Here is a 16,923-nt window from a genome sequence, read left to right on the forward strand (position 1 = left end):
GAGCTAGTTTTATTATATTTTTGTAAAACTCCTTGATAGTGGGAAAACCCTAAATGTATTTTTGATCTAATTATCTTCTTTTGTTCCGTAAATTACAAACGTATGTGTATAAAACTGTTTACCCTGTTCATGTATCCTATTTGCATTGGAAATGTTTTCTCTAGTCATTTGGCCATATCTGTATTCGTTGGGCTCCTGGCGGGGTGGTGAAGTGGCAACCACTATTCATTTTTTTGTGTTGATTTTCGTTTTTCTATTTGGCGACTTTGAATCGTTTAAGCGCGCTATTACCTTCTTGAACGTTTCCGATTTCTTTTAACGGCTCGACTGAGTCCCGGCGAGAGTTGGGCAGGTGGTCCGCCGAACCCTTGTGTTCGCCTTAGGGTGAGGTGGGGCTGTCACAGGTGGTATCAGAGCTGTTTCGCGTGGTCTCTGCGCGGAGTGAGCTTGAGCTAGTGATGTTACAATCTTGATTTCTTGAATGTGTCTGAGTGCTCGTTTGAGCATAAGTTATGAACTATGCATGTTCTAAGTGTAAAAATCTTTATTATGAAATTTGAGGAAGATTGATTTGTATGTCGGGTAGGAATCTTTAATATGGATGATTTACGCTTGGGACCGGCCGGCTCAATTTGTGAATTATCTTATTTGGGATTCTCGTGCCCGGCTACTAAATCAATGAGAACCTAGGTTAGAAAGGACTTACGCGAACTAGAAAGGCGATTCTATGGAATTTCGTATGGTCTGTTCGGGTGTGGTTAAGGTTGTTGTCGTAGATTATGGACGGAGCTCTCGAGAGGGAAAAGCTCTTCGTGAGTTATTTTTGTACTCGTGACCTAGTCTGTCTATAGTACTTTCGGATGATTTCGCTACTTTCATGGATCTCTCATATTTGTATCTATTTGACTGCTACTGTGTGACTGGTTCGGTCTAGTTGTGTGTATATATGCTTTTGCTCTGTGTGTACCTCTTGTTATTTGCTTATGCTTATAATTATGTTTAATATTATCTTTGCACCTCGACCCTAGATTGACTTAAATTCATGGAGGGCACACGTAGTGGCCGAGGACGTGGGCGCGGGCGTAGACAACCCACGCCGGACAGAGGTGTTAGGGAAACCTCATATGGACCAAACCCTGAATCAAGGATTAACCCCAACGTCCAAATAGCTGCTGCCATGCAGCAAATGACTGATTTGCTAGCCCAAGTAGTGCACCAACAGGGTCAAAACCCTAACTCCAACCCTGGGAACCCTGGTAATCACATAGAGGGCGAGGATAGAGCCCTTGAGAGATTTCAAAAGTTCTCCCCACCCAAATTTCTCGGAGGCCCTTACCCTGACGTGGCTGAGAGGTGGCTGGAGAAGATGATAGATATTTTTGCTGCATTACACTACACTGAGGAGAGACAAGTGACTTTTGCTGTCTTTGAACTAGAGGGAGCCGCCCGTTCCTGGTGGAATGTCATTCGAATGAAGTGGGAAAGAGAACAAATTCCGAGGACGTGGGCGAACTTTATTTGAGAATTTAATGCCAAATTTTTCCCTCCTCTAATCCAAGATAAGAAGGAAGAAGAATTCATTCGGTTTCGCCAAGGAACTCAGACCGTAGCCGAGTATGAGAGTCAATTCACTCGGTTGTCTAAGTTTGCGCCCGAACTGATTGTAACCGAACAAAGACGGATAAGGCGATTCATCCAAGAATTAAATGTTGAAATTCAGAAGGATCTACAGTAGCCCAACTTAATGCCTTTAGTGAAGCGATTGAGAAGACCCAGCGAGTTGAAACTGCGAGGTTACAAGTTCGGAACTTCCAAGCTAAAAAAAGGGGCTTTCCTGGGAGCAGTTCGAAACAGGAAGATAAGAGCACACCCCTTAAGAGTGGAAAAGGAAACGGGGGAGTACGATAACCGGGGATGGCCAGTGGTGTCTCGCCGGGACGATCGGTCACTGCTACTCGAGGTCCTTGTGGATATTGCGGAGGGCCAAATCACACGGAGGCAAATTGCTAGAAGAAAGAAGGAAAATGTCTGCGTTGCGGAAGGCTGATCATCGGATTGCTGACTGCCCAGTTCGATTGCGAAAAGAAAAAGGGACCCCGCACCCCATTAAGACTAACCCTGGACAGTCGGAAAAGGAAGGGACTGGATCCAAGATACCGGCTCAGGTGTACTCTTTAGAACACCATCAGGATCCTGACTTGTCTGAGGACGGAGAATGTATGGTTCGTTGGGTACCTTAGATTTTGATAGATTCCTTTGATAAGAAAAATTTCGAGGGCGAAATTTCTTTAAGGGGGAGATAGTGTGAGTACCCGTGATTTTCTTAATTTCTAGGTCTTAATTTCTTTTAATTGCACGTTTTTCCACATTTTCTTTATTCAAAAAATTTTAAAAATAAATTTTATGAGTAAATATAGTTTTAAAATGATTTTTCTAGTATCGGTTAGTTTTTGAGAAATTAAGAGTATATATCGGACGTGGGACCCACTAAGGTGAAAAGTTCGGAAAAATTCGGTCAACTAGGTTAAGTTTCGGATATTGGATTTAAATTATCGGGTGCTAAGAGATAATTAGAGATTACCCAAGTGGATTGGTATTAGAGAGACAAAAGGATAATTGTAAGCCAAAAGAGATGCTGGGTGTCACGTTTTCATTGGACCTTGGATTTGATCACTATTCACCAACTTTACTAAATACCAAAAATTGACCAAAATGAGCTTCATTTTCCCTTGCTCTTGGCCGGCCATGGAGGAGAGAAAGAGAGAGAAAGTGTCTTCAATTTTCCTTCATTTCTAGCTTGAATCTTGCAAACTTACCGGTTAAATTCCAAAATTTCTTCACAAAAGTGAGTTGCTAAGCTAGTTTAAGGTATTGAGTGGAGCCATTTGTGAAGAACAAGCTCTAGTTGTCTTGTTTCTTCGAGTTGCAAAGGTGAGGTGTTAAATATCTTCCCTCTCATGCTAATAATGATCAATTAAGGATTTCTAGTGGTAGAGCATTGCATTTTATGGATGATTTCATGACCTATGGGTGAGATTGATGGATTTTCTTTTGTTCATGAATTTTTCTGATTTCATATGATTCATATGGTATGACTTTGTATGATGATTGGAAATGATATTTAAGGAAGCTAGAAGGTGGAAAAAGTGGTTAATTGCTGGAAATTTCTGTTTTGGAAGGAAAATTGGAAAACTAGGGTTCATGTTCCTACATTCTGCCCGGTTTTGTAGCTCATAGTTAGAGGCCGAATTGGCCTTGGGTTAAAACATGAAAGTTGTAGGTAATGATATTTTAGAGGTACCTTAAAAATTTCAGGTCAATCGGAGTTGCGTAGCTTGAGAAAAGATGGAATTACCCTTATTGCCCTGGTTTTACCTGAATTTGAGAATTGCTTCTGTAATGGATTATTTTGGTTGGGAATACTTCGGAATTAGTTGTTGAGGTCTTCTGATGAATTGTATCCCTGTTTCTTAGCTTTTGGATGGCTTTAGAATTATTGAATTTGGACTTAGGTAGCCTGATTTACGATGGTTGCACCAGAATGCGATTTGTGAACAAGTTTTTACGGTTCTGGTGTCGTCTATTGCATTTTTGACCTGGTTAGAGTCAAAATTGGGCTTAGTGACCTTCTGCAATATTGTAGCCCTATCTCTTAACTTCGAAACGGTGTGTCTTGTACCTCCATCCAATAATCGTAGTGCCTTTGGTACCAAACCGCAAAATAATGTCAAAAACTATTTTTTTTGGGTTAACGCTTAGCTCCATTTCCGGATTTTTCTGGTTTCCTCTAATGCTTATGTATGCTTATGGAGCACTATTTTGGTGGTATTTGGAATTGGTTTTTGACTTGTAATTGAGTTTTATTGTGCTTATTTGAATATTTTAGGGCTTGACTTTCCTTTCCGGACTTTTCCCTAGCTTGAATTGTACTTGTACTACTTGGAGCTTACTAAACGGCTATTGAATGAACTTATGTTGTGGGTGACTTTGGGACTGGTTGAGGAAAATAATGAAGCCATGACGGCTGGAAAAGTAAGCAAATTTAGGGGAAATGCTGTCCAATTTTCGAGGCCGTTTGGTTCCTTTAAGTTTGAATTGCCCTTTTGGTAGAAATGAAAGGCTTTTGGGTTGCTTGAGCCTAGGTCTTCATGTTACCTTAAAATCATGTTTTGCACCCTTGCATTAGTAATTATTTGGCGAGGCCTACGACCGGTTGTCGAGCCTCACATGTGCATTTTGTATACTCGATTTTGGAAGTGGAACCTTCAATTGTTTTACTTTGGTTCTTTTAGGGTTTCTTGGCGATTAAAGCCAATCTGAAGTGAAAACTTTTGAAGTATCTGTACTTGAACTGGTGAGTGTTCCACTACTTGCTACCCATTATGTGAAATATCTGAATATCTGAAATACTTGATTTATGACTGTTGGAGCCAAATACTGTTTTGATAAAATGGAGGCGAGGGTGTACTTTATCACACTTGTTCTCTTGTCTGTTCATATGCCAATTTTGAGTGCGTATCGGAATCTGCTATTTGTATCTGGTATCTGTATCTGTATCTGTTCTGACATCGTTTGGAAGCTTGTATCCAACGACCTTTCTGTGACCTCTGAGCTCAACACCTATGGCCAGTTACTCGAGTCGGGCCGGCAAGGGCCTAGTCGATTAGTTAACGAACCACGGTAGTCTGTTTTGGGATCTTTGGGTATTGAGACCCTTGATTCCGGTATACTCGAGTATTACCATTTCTGATCTGATTGGATTTCGGGCCCGGTGGGGGTATGTGAGGTGGAAGGAATCGAAGAAAGTGGAGTCTACGGTATTGGTTACTTCTGTAACGTTGATGGAGTGTCAACTGTTATTTCGATCAAGTTTCGGTGAAGCAAATGGAAATTTGGCTCCTGAGAGCCACCCGTATCCTTTCTGTCTATGGTGTTTGTTCACTTCTTTATTTGATGCACATATGTGATTAATTGAATATAAAGTTCCATGTTTCTTATTTGCTATTATTTTGGTACCTCATTGAGCGTAAGCTCACCCCTTCCCGTTCTCTTTGTTTTCCTTACAGGGAACCACTTTCGGGGCTAAGATGTTTTGACGCACGAGTCGAGCTAGTTTTATTATATTTTTGTAAATCTCCTCGATGGTGGGAAAACCCTAAATGTATTTTGATCTAATTGTCTTCTTTTGTTCCGTAAATTACAAACGTATTTGTATAAAACTGTTTATCCTGTTCATGTATCCTATTTGGATTGGAAATATTTTCCCGAATCATATGGCCATATCTGTACTCGTTGGGCTCCTGGCGGGGTGGTGAAGTGGCAACTACTATTCATTTTTTTGTGTTGATTTTCGTTTTGTTATTTGGTGACTTTGAATCGTTTGAGCGCGCTATTACCTTCTTGAACGTTTTCGATTTCTTTTAACAGCTCGACTGAGTCCCGGCGAGAGTTGGGCTGGCGGTCCGCCGAACCCTTTGGTTCGCCTTAGGGTGAGATGGGGCTGTCACAGGGATTAATCCAAATTGTTGATCTTGGAATTTCGACTGAGGCACTTTCAAATTTAGGAATGCAGTTCGTGAATTCTTTGAATTGCCACCAACTAAGAAATTGAAATATACCAAAATCAACTCTCCAAGAAGAAATGTTTCTCTTCGAACAAGTTTTCTCTCAGAAATTGAAAAGATTCATGAGTGGAATGACAAACTTACGTTTATATATGTTTTGATGAAAAGATCCAGGGGTTTTGGCTTCCAATTTGAAAGAAAAAGTGTTCAAATATATAAAATCATGCAAAGTTTTTGTCGAAAAAACTACTAAAATTCTCCTGAAGCGGTTTTTTTTCAAATTAAAATCGCTTTATTGAACTTGAGAGCAGGGGAATGAAAGCATACAACACTCATCTACCCCACCTCCTACGAAAATTAGGAAACCCTGCGTGCTCCAAAGTCAGTTCCCCTCGAACATTACAAGGCAAAGCGGAAAGGCTAGTAAAGACCCTCTCCTGCTCCGACTCCGCTCCCATGTTAGCCAAGCAATCAGCAGGCTTATTTGCCTCTCGATAGCAATGCGTGATCTCTGTGAAGTACTGCTTATAGCTGAGCAACTCGTACATCTCCTGTTGGAGTCGCCACGGGCAGCTTTGACTCCCTTGCAGAGTCTGTACCAAGCTGAGAGAGTCCGACTCGATATGCAACCCATGCAAACCTTGAGCAACACATAACCGCACCCCAAACAGCATTGCCCTAAGCTCTGCATGCAAACTCGTCAAGGAACCAAAGAAGCAAGAGTAGCCGAAAATGAGCTTCCCTTCCCTATCACGCATCACACCTCCACCTCCACTAATCTCCGGATTCCCTCTAGAGCATCCATCTGAATTCAATTTATACCCTCCCGTAGGAGCCATCCATGCCACCTGAATAGTAGAAACCCTCCGCCTCATACCCACCAATGTCGAGTGAAAAGCATCCCATGACCCAAAAGAACCATCTATCTCCGAGAAGCGGCAATGAAATAAAGCATACAATTGGAGAAATACCTGACGTACCACCTCCGAACACACCGCTCTCCTCCCCTCAAATACCCCTTTGTTTAGCGTTTTCCACAACTCCCAACAGACCAGCATTGGGAGTAACCGATAGACGAACTTGAGGTACTCATTGTGTCCCCGGCGCAGCCACCATCGTACGACCAGATGACATACCATGGAAACCCTAGCCAACTCCCCCTGATATTCCTCAAAGCTAGCCCAAACAGCCTTTGCTAACTCCCCCGTGTAGAAGGTGTGCTGGATACCGTAACTAATAGTTAAAACAACAAAAGAAGTAGATGCAATCTATAAATGAAAATTTTTATGATGATAAACTTATTCTAAACCACAAATAACAATTAACAAATGTGATCTCCTCCCTATCAAGCCTATCTAACATGAGCAATTGAATTAAAACACTAAAAAATGTATTGCACATACAACTTGCAAGATTACAGATTTCTTACAACAAAAAAAGTAGATTAGCTAAAGAAAACATATCTATTGAAAAAGATGTTGCAAAATGGGAAAGAGAAGTAACTAATATAGCAACATCTGAATTCAATAGACTACATGATTATAGTGGAACAAAATTATAAGTAAATGAATGAATTTGAATTGATGGGGGTTACTATGGTAATGGCCAAGAAACCAAACTTCTCTACTAATTAGTATTAATTGTGTCTTAACATCTATATATCATAAGTTTGCAAATAAATGATGAGAAAGGCTTTAAGAAATTAAGAGACTTGGATGTTAATCCAATTAAATGATTAAAAGGATTTTTATGTAATTCCACTAAAACACAAGTTGAATTCAATTGTACCCAATGTTTAATCGGATATCGAATATTGCCACATTTTAAACTTACCCATAACTTTAAATGTTTGATAGAACATTTAAGTAATTATAAAAAAATCAAATTAGCTATAATTATTCATATTCAATATTTCAATATTTCAATTGCACTTCAAATACTCTCATATTTCCAAAATAACCCCACCCTTGCGGTTGAAATCTTTGCTCTAAACTCATTCTTATATAGTATAAGGATATAATATATGCGTGTCGGTATGCAAATATCTTTTTTCCCTCATTTCTTTTTTTTTCTTTTTTCCTGTTTAGGACATAGTTGTCGACGCTGCTCTGTACCTGTACCAAGATGATTTGAGACAGGTCCAAGCCCAAAGGCAAATGGGCAGCCTCATCCTGGTCCTGGGGCAGTGGGGGAACAATGATTGGACTCGCTGCTTATTGACCAAGGGAATGAGTGCAAAACTAAAGTTACAGCTATTGGCCCATGGAGAGCTTCCCCTCTTCTATGCCTCCACTCTTCTTTCTAGTTGCAGGATCATTATGGAGAGCTTCCAAACTTGTATTTTGAATGCTGATTGTAGGATCCATTCTTGTCCGGCTTGTAAACACTTTAACTTTATTTATTGTCAATCCTTTTTTCTATTAAAAAAAAAAGCTATTGGTCTATTGCCCTTTTAGAGGGAACAAAATAAGAAAAAAGGAAAAAGATAAGCAGAGTATGATAATAGCCCTTTGTCTTGTTCACTCTTATTTTAGTAGTGCAGGTGTTAATGAGAAGGAATGTTTTTCTCGTTTGTTTCTTTGTTAGGGGGCAATTCACCGCATAGATGGGCCACAAACTTTATCTTGAGAGGCTAAATTTTGACGTGTCTAAAATTCAGCACATCACATAAGAATATCTACAAAATTTTGCGGTGGCAAAATTTTTAATTTATAAAGGATACTATTGAAAATTTTTAACTTTTTGAAAGAAGAATATAGATTTCTAGAACTTGGGAAGGGCGGGGCCAACCACCAGCCAGTCACCACCTAGCTTCCCACCAAAATGTCACATTTAAGTGGTTTGCTTCAAAAATAATTCAGACGGGTGTGTTGTGCATCCATTTGGTCCGATGGTGGTTCAGTTCCCTCCGAGTTATTTTTGGATCTCCTTAGGTCCGTCCCCTCCTCTTTAATGTAGAATAGATTAGGCTATACAACAGTTGTCGTTTTCGAAAAAAAAAGGGAAGGGCGGGGCGTGCCCACCTGCCTCTTTGAATCTTTGCCGCCGACCTTTCTCTAGCTACAACCACATGTCATTTGCAGCATCTTTACAGATTATCCACAAATATAGAGCTAACATCAATAGGGGATTTAATACTCAATATTTATAGCAGAAGTGATTCATTAGTACCAACTAGATAAATCATCAAGTGCCAGCTAAATGGAAAGAAGTTAATGTGAGGAATGCCTGATCTGGTTACAAGAAGACAAATGTCCCAGAAGTTGCACAATATTTGCTTAACTATCTCTGGTGAAAAGACATATTTATCCGGATAAACAGATGAAAGAAATTGTAAAAATTATTACCATTGTAAATCACAGCTGAACTAAAGCTTAAAGAAAAATTTAATTTGACAATTCTTTAATCATCCTTTTTTTTTCTCTTTGTCAAAATTTGCCCATACTTCAATACATATCAAATTACCTTCATCGAGTTGTAAGGTTGTAAAGCTTTTACAAAGTTTTAGATTGTAAGGTTGTAAAGCTTTTACAAATTCACCATTTCTTCAGCTTGGGACGCTTTGCGGCCCAAAAGAGCTTGCCTTGGATCAAGGAAGTGTGTATGGAGTGCCAGTGCTCCTTGCAAGATTGCTGTCTTTATGTGGAAGCTGCTCAATCGGTATCTCCCTTTCCCTGATGCCCTTCAGCGGTTTGGACTCCACCTCCCTTCAAAATGCCCGTTTTGCTTGAATGGAGAGTCTCAAGATCACGTATTATCGGAATGCGTTCTAGCATCTCAGGTTTGGAGCTTTTTCGCTAGAGCCTTGTGGGTTCCTCAGTCGCCTACGGCCGACACTATCTACCGTTTACAGCAATGGTGGCTATGTCATCCACCAGGCTCTGCACGGGGTAAGCTGTGCAAGGTATTGCCGTCGCTAATCTGTTGGGGGCTTTGGAAAGCTAGGAACATGGCGGTGTTTGAGGGTGTTGTTTTAACCCCAACTCAGGTTTGCTGGAATATTCAAACGCTGCTGCATCACTTGTCCCAGGTCTGGCCTTTCGCTCGAGTGACGCAGGATGACGGGGAGCTGGTCCACTCGGGCTTGTTTCTCCGACTGACATCACTTAAGCGGATGGCCCCACGCTGGGTCCTTTGGGAATCACCACCGGAGGGGTTTGTAAAACTGAATGTTGATGGCTCATCTCTAGGGAATCCAGGCCCCTCTGGTGCGGGAGGTGTGTTTCGTGACTCGGGGGGTAATGTCCTCCGTGGTTTCTCCTATTTTTTGGGATCAAGGACAAACATGGAAGCGGAGGCCTCGGCATTACTGGAGGGTATGTTGCTCTCCACAGGTTACCATTCTCTGCAAGTTGAAATGGACTCTCAGGTTCTGATGGCTATGGTGAATGGCAAGGGACGAGTACCTTGGAAGCTATGGAAGACTATCTCATGCATCCAAGCCTTAGCGCTGGGCCGCCAGGTTACCTTCTCTCATGTCTATCGAGAGGCAAACGGGGTGGCTGACGCCCTGGCAAATCTAGCAAGTTCCACGGGTGTCGGTCACAGCTTTGGGGCCTCCACCCTCCCGGACTACATACAGGGGCTAGCCCGCCTAGATAAGATGCGACTGCCTTATGTACGGTTGTCTTAGCCCTTCTAGCAAACATCTCAGAACAGAACATCTCTTGTGTCTATTTGTGGACAGAATAAATTTGGGAGTGGCGTCCCCCCTCGTGTTCGAGGTTAGCCGAAAAAAAAAAAATCCTTTATTGACAATTAAATTGAAAAATGGGACTGTAGCTTTATATATATATATATATATATATATAGTATTTTAGCTTTCTTTTTCTGGGTAAACCCTTTATCTAAGAGGGGGATGTCAAACCAAGTTTTATTAATAAAGAAAATAAAATGAGGAATCCATAGGCCTAGCATTTTATGTGAAGCCATAGGACTTATTGAGACATTACATTCTCAATGGGCAGGTCAAGCATTTTATGTGAACCGTCACACGAGAAAAAAAAACACTAAAAAAGAAGTATTGCACCCTTACATTTTAAAATTGAATATAAGAAAATAGACTAACTTCATCTTGCACTTCTAAACTTGTATTATTTTCTCAATTTGCACTACAAGTTTCAATTTTGAACACTTTGCACTCTAAATGCTCAATTTTGGATACTTTGCACTCTACTTAAGTTCATGAATTTTCCCGTTAAAATCCAATGATTGACAATTTCAACGAAATTGACAAAATAGAGAATCCAATAAATCAATGATAATATACCCAAAGTGGTAAAAAAGTATCAAGATATTATAGAAAAAATAAAATAATAATTTTTTATTAATTTGCATAATCTTTTATTTCATTAATTTTGTTGACAATATTAGTGATTGAAACTATACAAATTAATAAAAATATGCTGAAAGTTGTAAAAAAAAAAAAGCAAAGGTATCACAATTAGAACAAAATAGTACATTGTAATTAATTTTTTACATCCTTTATCTCATTAATTTTGCAAATATATTTATTGATTGGACTTAAATGATAAAAACTTGAAAGTTAGAATCCAAAATGTTCAAAATTAAGAGTTTAAAATACAAAGTGATAAAAATTAAAGTTTAAGATGCAAAGTGAAAAAATGGTACAAATTTAAGGGTGCAAAGTGAAGTCAGTGCAAGAAAAACTATAACCATCCAAACCGACAATGACGCTAAGCTTAGGTAGAAATATTTAGCCTACTTATAATGATAATCAATTTTTATTCTAGTTTCAGTTCCATTATCATGGCTTTTGTGTTGTTAATTCCTCTTTCAAGTTGGTTGCAAAAGGAGAGAACTAAAAAATTTTTCAAGAACTATTTAAAACCATTTTGGTTAATTTCACTTTGTCTCCTCAACATCATAGAAAATTCACTTCAATTTCTAAACTTTAAAATGAGACAATTAAATTCCTGCAAAATCCATTTCGATTACGTACAATCGATGACGGAATCTAGAAAATTAACGTATATTAGCACACGGCCCGCTTGTGCGGTCGCAAGTGTCATGAACCACAAAAAATAGGGATATAAAGGTAATTTTGCCCCCTTTATCTTTTTCCCAAAAGATCCTTTTCCCCTTCTGTTTCATCCGCCCTTTTTCGTTCCTACCCCTTTTCCTATTCTTCTTCTTTCAACCGGTTTCTCAACTTTTCCAGCAACACACTCCTCAACAAACCCTCTATTAAACTGCTAGATGTTGAAAGAAAAAGGCAGTAAGCTTGGGCTTAATATCACCATTCTTTCATTTATGCTCAATCTCCCATGAAAGCCATTCCCCTTTCTAAACTGATACCCCATGAGATCCATAGATCTAATTTGTTACAACTCATCAAATTTCAATTTAATTAAAACACCATCAAATTTGAAGTTTACATTTGAAGGTTTTTGAGACTGATACTTTGTTGGAAAAAGAATCAGAAGGGATGGAAAGGATAATGGAAGGAGTGAAGAAGGTCTGAATGAAACCACCCAGAAATTGCCACTGTGGTTAAAGAACAATGGATTTGCTGCTGAAAAGAAGATAAGAACCTTGATTGTGGATATGAGGGATGAGTTCGTAGCACAACCATTCCCTAAAGCAAAGATTGGTAGCTGAAACAGAGTACAGAGTATCCGGAGAATGAGGAGCAAAACTAAAAGATGATTCCTAGTCTCTCTCTCTCGTCTTCTCCTTTCTAAGGTTTGGTGATCGGTACAAATACCTAAATGGAAAGAACAAAACATAGGGATCTGCCATGATATTAATTTGGATTTAACTAAAACATATCCATCAAAATTGAACTCTTAAAATTTCATCATAGAGTTGTTCTAAAAGATTTTGTGGTTCAGAGTATTTGGGAACTTGCTGAATCATTGGTATCTATTATTCTTATTGGTAATTGTAGGGATTCAATTTTATGGCAATCAACTAAGGTTTTTGGCTTGCCAAAAAGGAAAAAAAGATGATCCGTTTCCAGAAATGAAGAATAGCTAACCGGAGGATGACATTTTGGGTCCTCTAGGCTGTACTAGCCACAATTTGTGATTAGATGCAATTTTTGTGTAAAGATAACTTCACTTGAAAAAGTGTTTGACAGAAGAAGAAGAATAGAAAAAAGAAAAAAAAAAGGCTGAATGAGTAGAAAAAATGGTGGATATAAGCTCCTTGACGCAACCGGAAGTCAGCATATGCCTTTTGGGTTGGGTTGTGGGTTCAGTTTATATCCGGTGTGTGTGTTTCTTAACTAAGGTATGAGAGAGTAGAAAAAATGGCAAAGTTACCATTATGTCCCCTACTATTTGGTTTATAAAATTTACCGTCACACTAAAGGAGGTCTTCTAATACGACGCCAGTTTTTGGAATTCTATCATTGATTTTACTTAACCGAAATGGATTTTGTAGTTTAAGCACTTAAATCTCCTATTTTGAAATTTAGGGACTGAAGTGAAATTTCGGCTGCAGTTTGAGGGGACAAAGTAGAATTAATCCAAACCATTTGGCTATCCAAACTGTTGAGTTGTGCATTATTTGGACTATTAGATTGCTTTCTGCAATAATTAACACTAACACCCCACTCAGTAAAAGTTAAACACAAATATATATCTCTAAAAGCACCAGCCAAAGGCTTAGATTACGTGCCATTTCAAAAGCTTCAACTACCCAAATATAATCAAACACAATCAAGTTTGCAACCTCGTGATACCGTGTCGTTTATTCTATTGAATTCTTAAGCAGTCGCAGGCAAAAATGCTCGTCCAGGCTCCCTTTCAGACAGAGGTCCATGGCAAGTAAGGAACTGTAAAAGGCCAATGTATTAATCCTCTCATAAATTGAACAAGGTAAACCAGACTGAAATGAAAGGCTAATTTACAGCAAAGCCTTGCATAAATTTACATGAAGGAATCCAAACTTTATTACAACTGCATCAAGAAATTAAGCACATTAATACTTTTCATCATGCCAACATAAAAAGGAATTGAACAATGCAACTTAAGTTCATACGATCAACTATTAAAGTTTGATCAATTCATGTTTTAATCTTGACATATATAGTGTTTTGTATGTGCTTCGAAATTCATGTCAGGCATGCTACAAATTTTAATGACAAGTGCAGCTGAGGATACTTTACTTTAGTGGTTAAAGTTAATATTCAAATCTCTGTCGCTATTCGCTTTTTAAATATCACCCATCCCTTACTAAAATAACACAAATATTTTAAAAAAAAACAAATGTGTTAAAACTTGAAAGTAATTGAGGACTCTACTGTTAATTAACTAAAAATATAATTGCCATAATTGGTAAAATTGAAATGCACGAGATTTGAGTTTATATTGTTCAAAGAATGTGGAATCAAAACTGAAACTTTCATAGAAGGGAACGTGAAGTGAAGTGAAGCGGCTAATAGTGGTGGTGCAAACCTTGGCATTGACACCATCAGGTACAATGCGGTTCTCCCGCTTGAATCTAATGTAGTCAGCACGCTTGAATTTAGTGAAACCCCTGCAATTCGGTATTGCAAAATGATTAAGGATACATTTTCTATGGTTCTTTGGAAAAGAAAAGTTAATTTGCAATCCACAGAACTTAAAAGCACAGCATATGTAGTAACTAACAAAACAAACCTCCTGCTTACAATGATATGGTAAATATTTAACTTGAAAATATGCGTAGGAGCCCTCGTTTGAACTTTAATTGAAGAGAGCAAATTGTGACTTTATCAAGCATCAAAATAGTGAACTTTAATTGAGGATCATGGGCCTTGACACCAAATAGAGACAATTGCCCAAGATTGTGGGTGTACCAGTTCCACAAATGTAGATAGCGATACACCAAATTACAAAACGAAACTACTTCTCAATAACGAAAAGTAATTCCAAATTAACTTTAAAAATGAATACGGAGGAAGAAAGACAGAAAATCTAATTGGGGTGCCAAGATTTGAAAGATGTATTGGAAAAATACCATTTCCCACTGACTATTATCTTCTGACGACCGGGAAACTTGAACTTTGCACGGCGCAAGGCCTCCTGAGCATGATTACAATTGGCATCTTTGCATCGGACTGAAAGCAAAATTTGACCAATTGCTACACGAGCAGCAGTGCCTAAAGGCTTACCAAAAGCTCCCCTCATGCCAGTTTGAAGCCTATCAGCTCCAGCACAGGACAGCATTTTATTGATGCGGAGTACATGGTAAGGGTGCACTCGGACCCTGAGATGGAAAGAATCCTTTCCAGCATATTTTGCCATGTACTTGTTACACGCGATGCGCGCAGCTTCCAGTGCCTCGCTAGAAACGTTCTCCTTTTCCCAGCTGACCAAATGCACACAACAGGGAAACTCATCAACCCCTCTTTTCTTCATTCCAACATCATAAATCCTGATTTTTGGATCCGGTACTCCACGATTAAATCGAGATTTTGGGTAAGGCTTGCCCTTTATCTGGCGATAACATCTTGCTGGTCCTGCATATTCCAAATATAAAACCAGAACCAAAACATAGTTTCAATTTGATCAAAATGTTAACAAACTGAATTCATTGGATAGAAGCGTGGTTGTCCAAATTTTCTTCAACTTTTTCTAGTTGCTGATATTTTATTACTCCGTATTGACATTTCGACTTTTTAACAGTTTCCTCATAATCTTTTATAGGGTAAACTCCACATCCTAACATTATGTAAAAGAACCTCTTAATTTTCACAATCGCCTTGTTTAAAAAGTTGCTAATTTATCATAATGGCAAGAGTATAATTCAAGGGCTAAAACTGGATGCGAAGAATAAAGTGAATTAGTCACTTGAGAATGTAATTATGTTTATGTTAAACAATACAAGCACATCCAAGATAATCTAACATTACCAATATCCAATATCATACCATTTATCTGATTCCAACAAACAGAACGGCAGCATCTTGCAATAAAGTATTCAAAACTTAAATAATCCCAAAGGCTGAACACATGAGAAATTACTAGAAAACCACAACCAGAGTACCATATTTTGTCTCTATACCGTTAATCATTGTTGAAACCGAAAAAAAAAAAAAAAAAAGGGACCCATATTACGTACAGAAAAATCAACGTATGTGCTCTTTTCAGAATCCTACTTCAAACGGTGCAAGTATTTAAAAATTCTGAAGCTTTAAATTTTCAATTTTACAGAAATTAGAAGTTAAAAAACTGCTGCCAGGAATGAATTAAAAAGTTGCATAGCCGGAAACACAAGGAAAGCTAAAAATGAGCAGATAAAATAAATAAAAGAGCAAAAAATATTAAACTTCAAGGTTCAGACTTAAAAAAAAGCATGCGAATTTGGGAAGAGAAGAACACTTACTTCTACCCATGGCTACTATTGCTTGTGATTTGCCAGTTTTGTTTCTACCTTTACTCAATGAACAAGCTGAAGGACGAGAAGGATCTATAACGCCGAGGAATCAAGAATTACATAAGTAGTATTCGGTGGGTCACGATGAGGAGCTACGTGGAGCTTCTTTTAAGCTCTGAAGTCTTCTTCTTCTATCAACTTCTTGAACCCGAGCAAAAGACAAACTTTTACACGGTTCTTTCTTTGGGGTAATTTCATGAACCTCCCTTGTGGTTTTCAACCGTCTTATCTAGAACTCTTGAGATTTTCAAAATTATATGTAACTCCTCTGATGTTATAATTTTAGTAGCAAAAGCCATTCAACAGTCAAAAGTTTGAATGAATATTTCAAAATGGCTCATTGTGAAGTTAATTTTAGTTTTCTGTAAAATTATTAAAAAAAAATTTAGAACTTTCACAAAACCAGAAATCCACTTTCATCCTTCCTCTCTGCCGTTCTAAAAGTTCATATTCCCATTTCTCAAATTATCTCCACTATCAGCCCCTAAATTCTAAAACCTCAAACTACTTAAGAAAAAAGTAGTATCAAACCCAACAAGCTTCACGGACTGCACTAATCAATTAAGACTGCCTATCCTCCAAATGTTGAAGTAACAACACGGGGCTCATCCTTCTTAAACCTTTAGCCTGCACCTTCTTCTATTCATCTTTACTCCAAGGAAAGCCAAAATGAATTTGTAAGTAATTTTGAATTATGTTTAGGATATAATTGATTATTTCAACAGTGAAACTTGTTTTGTAATTCATTAAACATCTAATTGTGTGAAAAGCATTCGCATGCACAAGAAACGAATTGTCTAATTTTATGAAATATGTTAAGTTTATTATGGCAGTTTATTCGGCCAAGGAAGGTGAGTGTAATATCGAAACCTTTAGAGTATTAGATGAAATTATTAGAAATCCAGGGCAGAGTTTTTCTAAAATTACCCCTTTATCTTTTTTCTTTTTTATAATTTTAGCATAAAATAAGGTG

At 38.3% G+C, this 16,923-nt stretch overlaps 1 protein-coding gene across 1 annotated transcript; it reads right to left on the reverse strand.

The window, feature by feature from the left end:
- Positions 1–13,070: 13,070 nt before the first annotated feature.
- LOC113690172 (large ribosomal subunit protein uL16-like) lies at positions 13,071–16,042 on the reverse strand. The gene is made up of 4 exons (XM_027207998.2): positions 15,900–16,042; positions 14,532–15,033; positions 13,988–14,069; positions 13,071–13,365 (listed from the first exon to the last, which is right to left on the reverse strand). The coding sequence occupies exons 1-4, from the start codon at positions 15,907–15,909 to the stop codon at positions 13,297–13,299; spliced, it is 663 nt and encodes a 220-aa protein (XP_027063799.1). The 5' UTR covers positions 15,910–16,042; the 3' UTR covers positions 13,071–13,296.
- Positions 16,043–16,923: the final 881 nt, after the last annotated feature.

The sequence above is a fragment of the Coffea arabica genome, chromosome 5c (genome assembly GCF_036785885.1).
Source record: "Coffea arabica cultivar ET-39 chromosome 5c, Coffea Arabica ET-39 HiFi, whole genome shotgun sequence".
In the NCBI taxonomy this organism is placed as follows: domain Eukaryota; kingdom Viridiplantae; phylum Streptophyta; class Magnoliopsida; order Gentianales; family Rubiaceae; genus Coffea; species Coffea arabica.

Excerpts from the sequence above, each read along its gene's own strand:
- LOC113690172 (XM_027207998.2), bottom strand. Across the intron at positions 14,070-14,531 it reads ATAATAGTCAGTGGGAAATG|GGGTTTCACTAAATTCAAGC; the intron begins GTATTTTTCCAA and ends ACCGAATTGCAG. Across the intron at positions 13,366-13,987 it reads CTGATGGTGTCAATGCCAAG|TTCCTTACTTGCCATGGACC; the intron begins GTTTGCACCACC and ends GGCCTTTTACAG.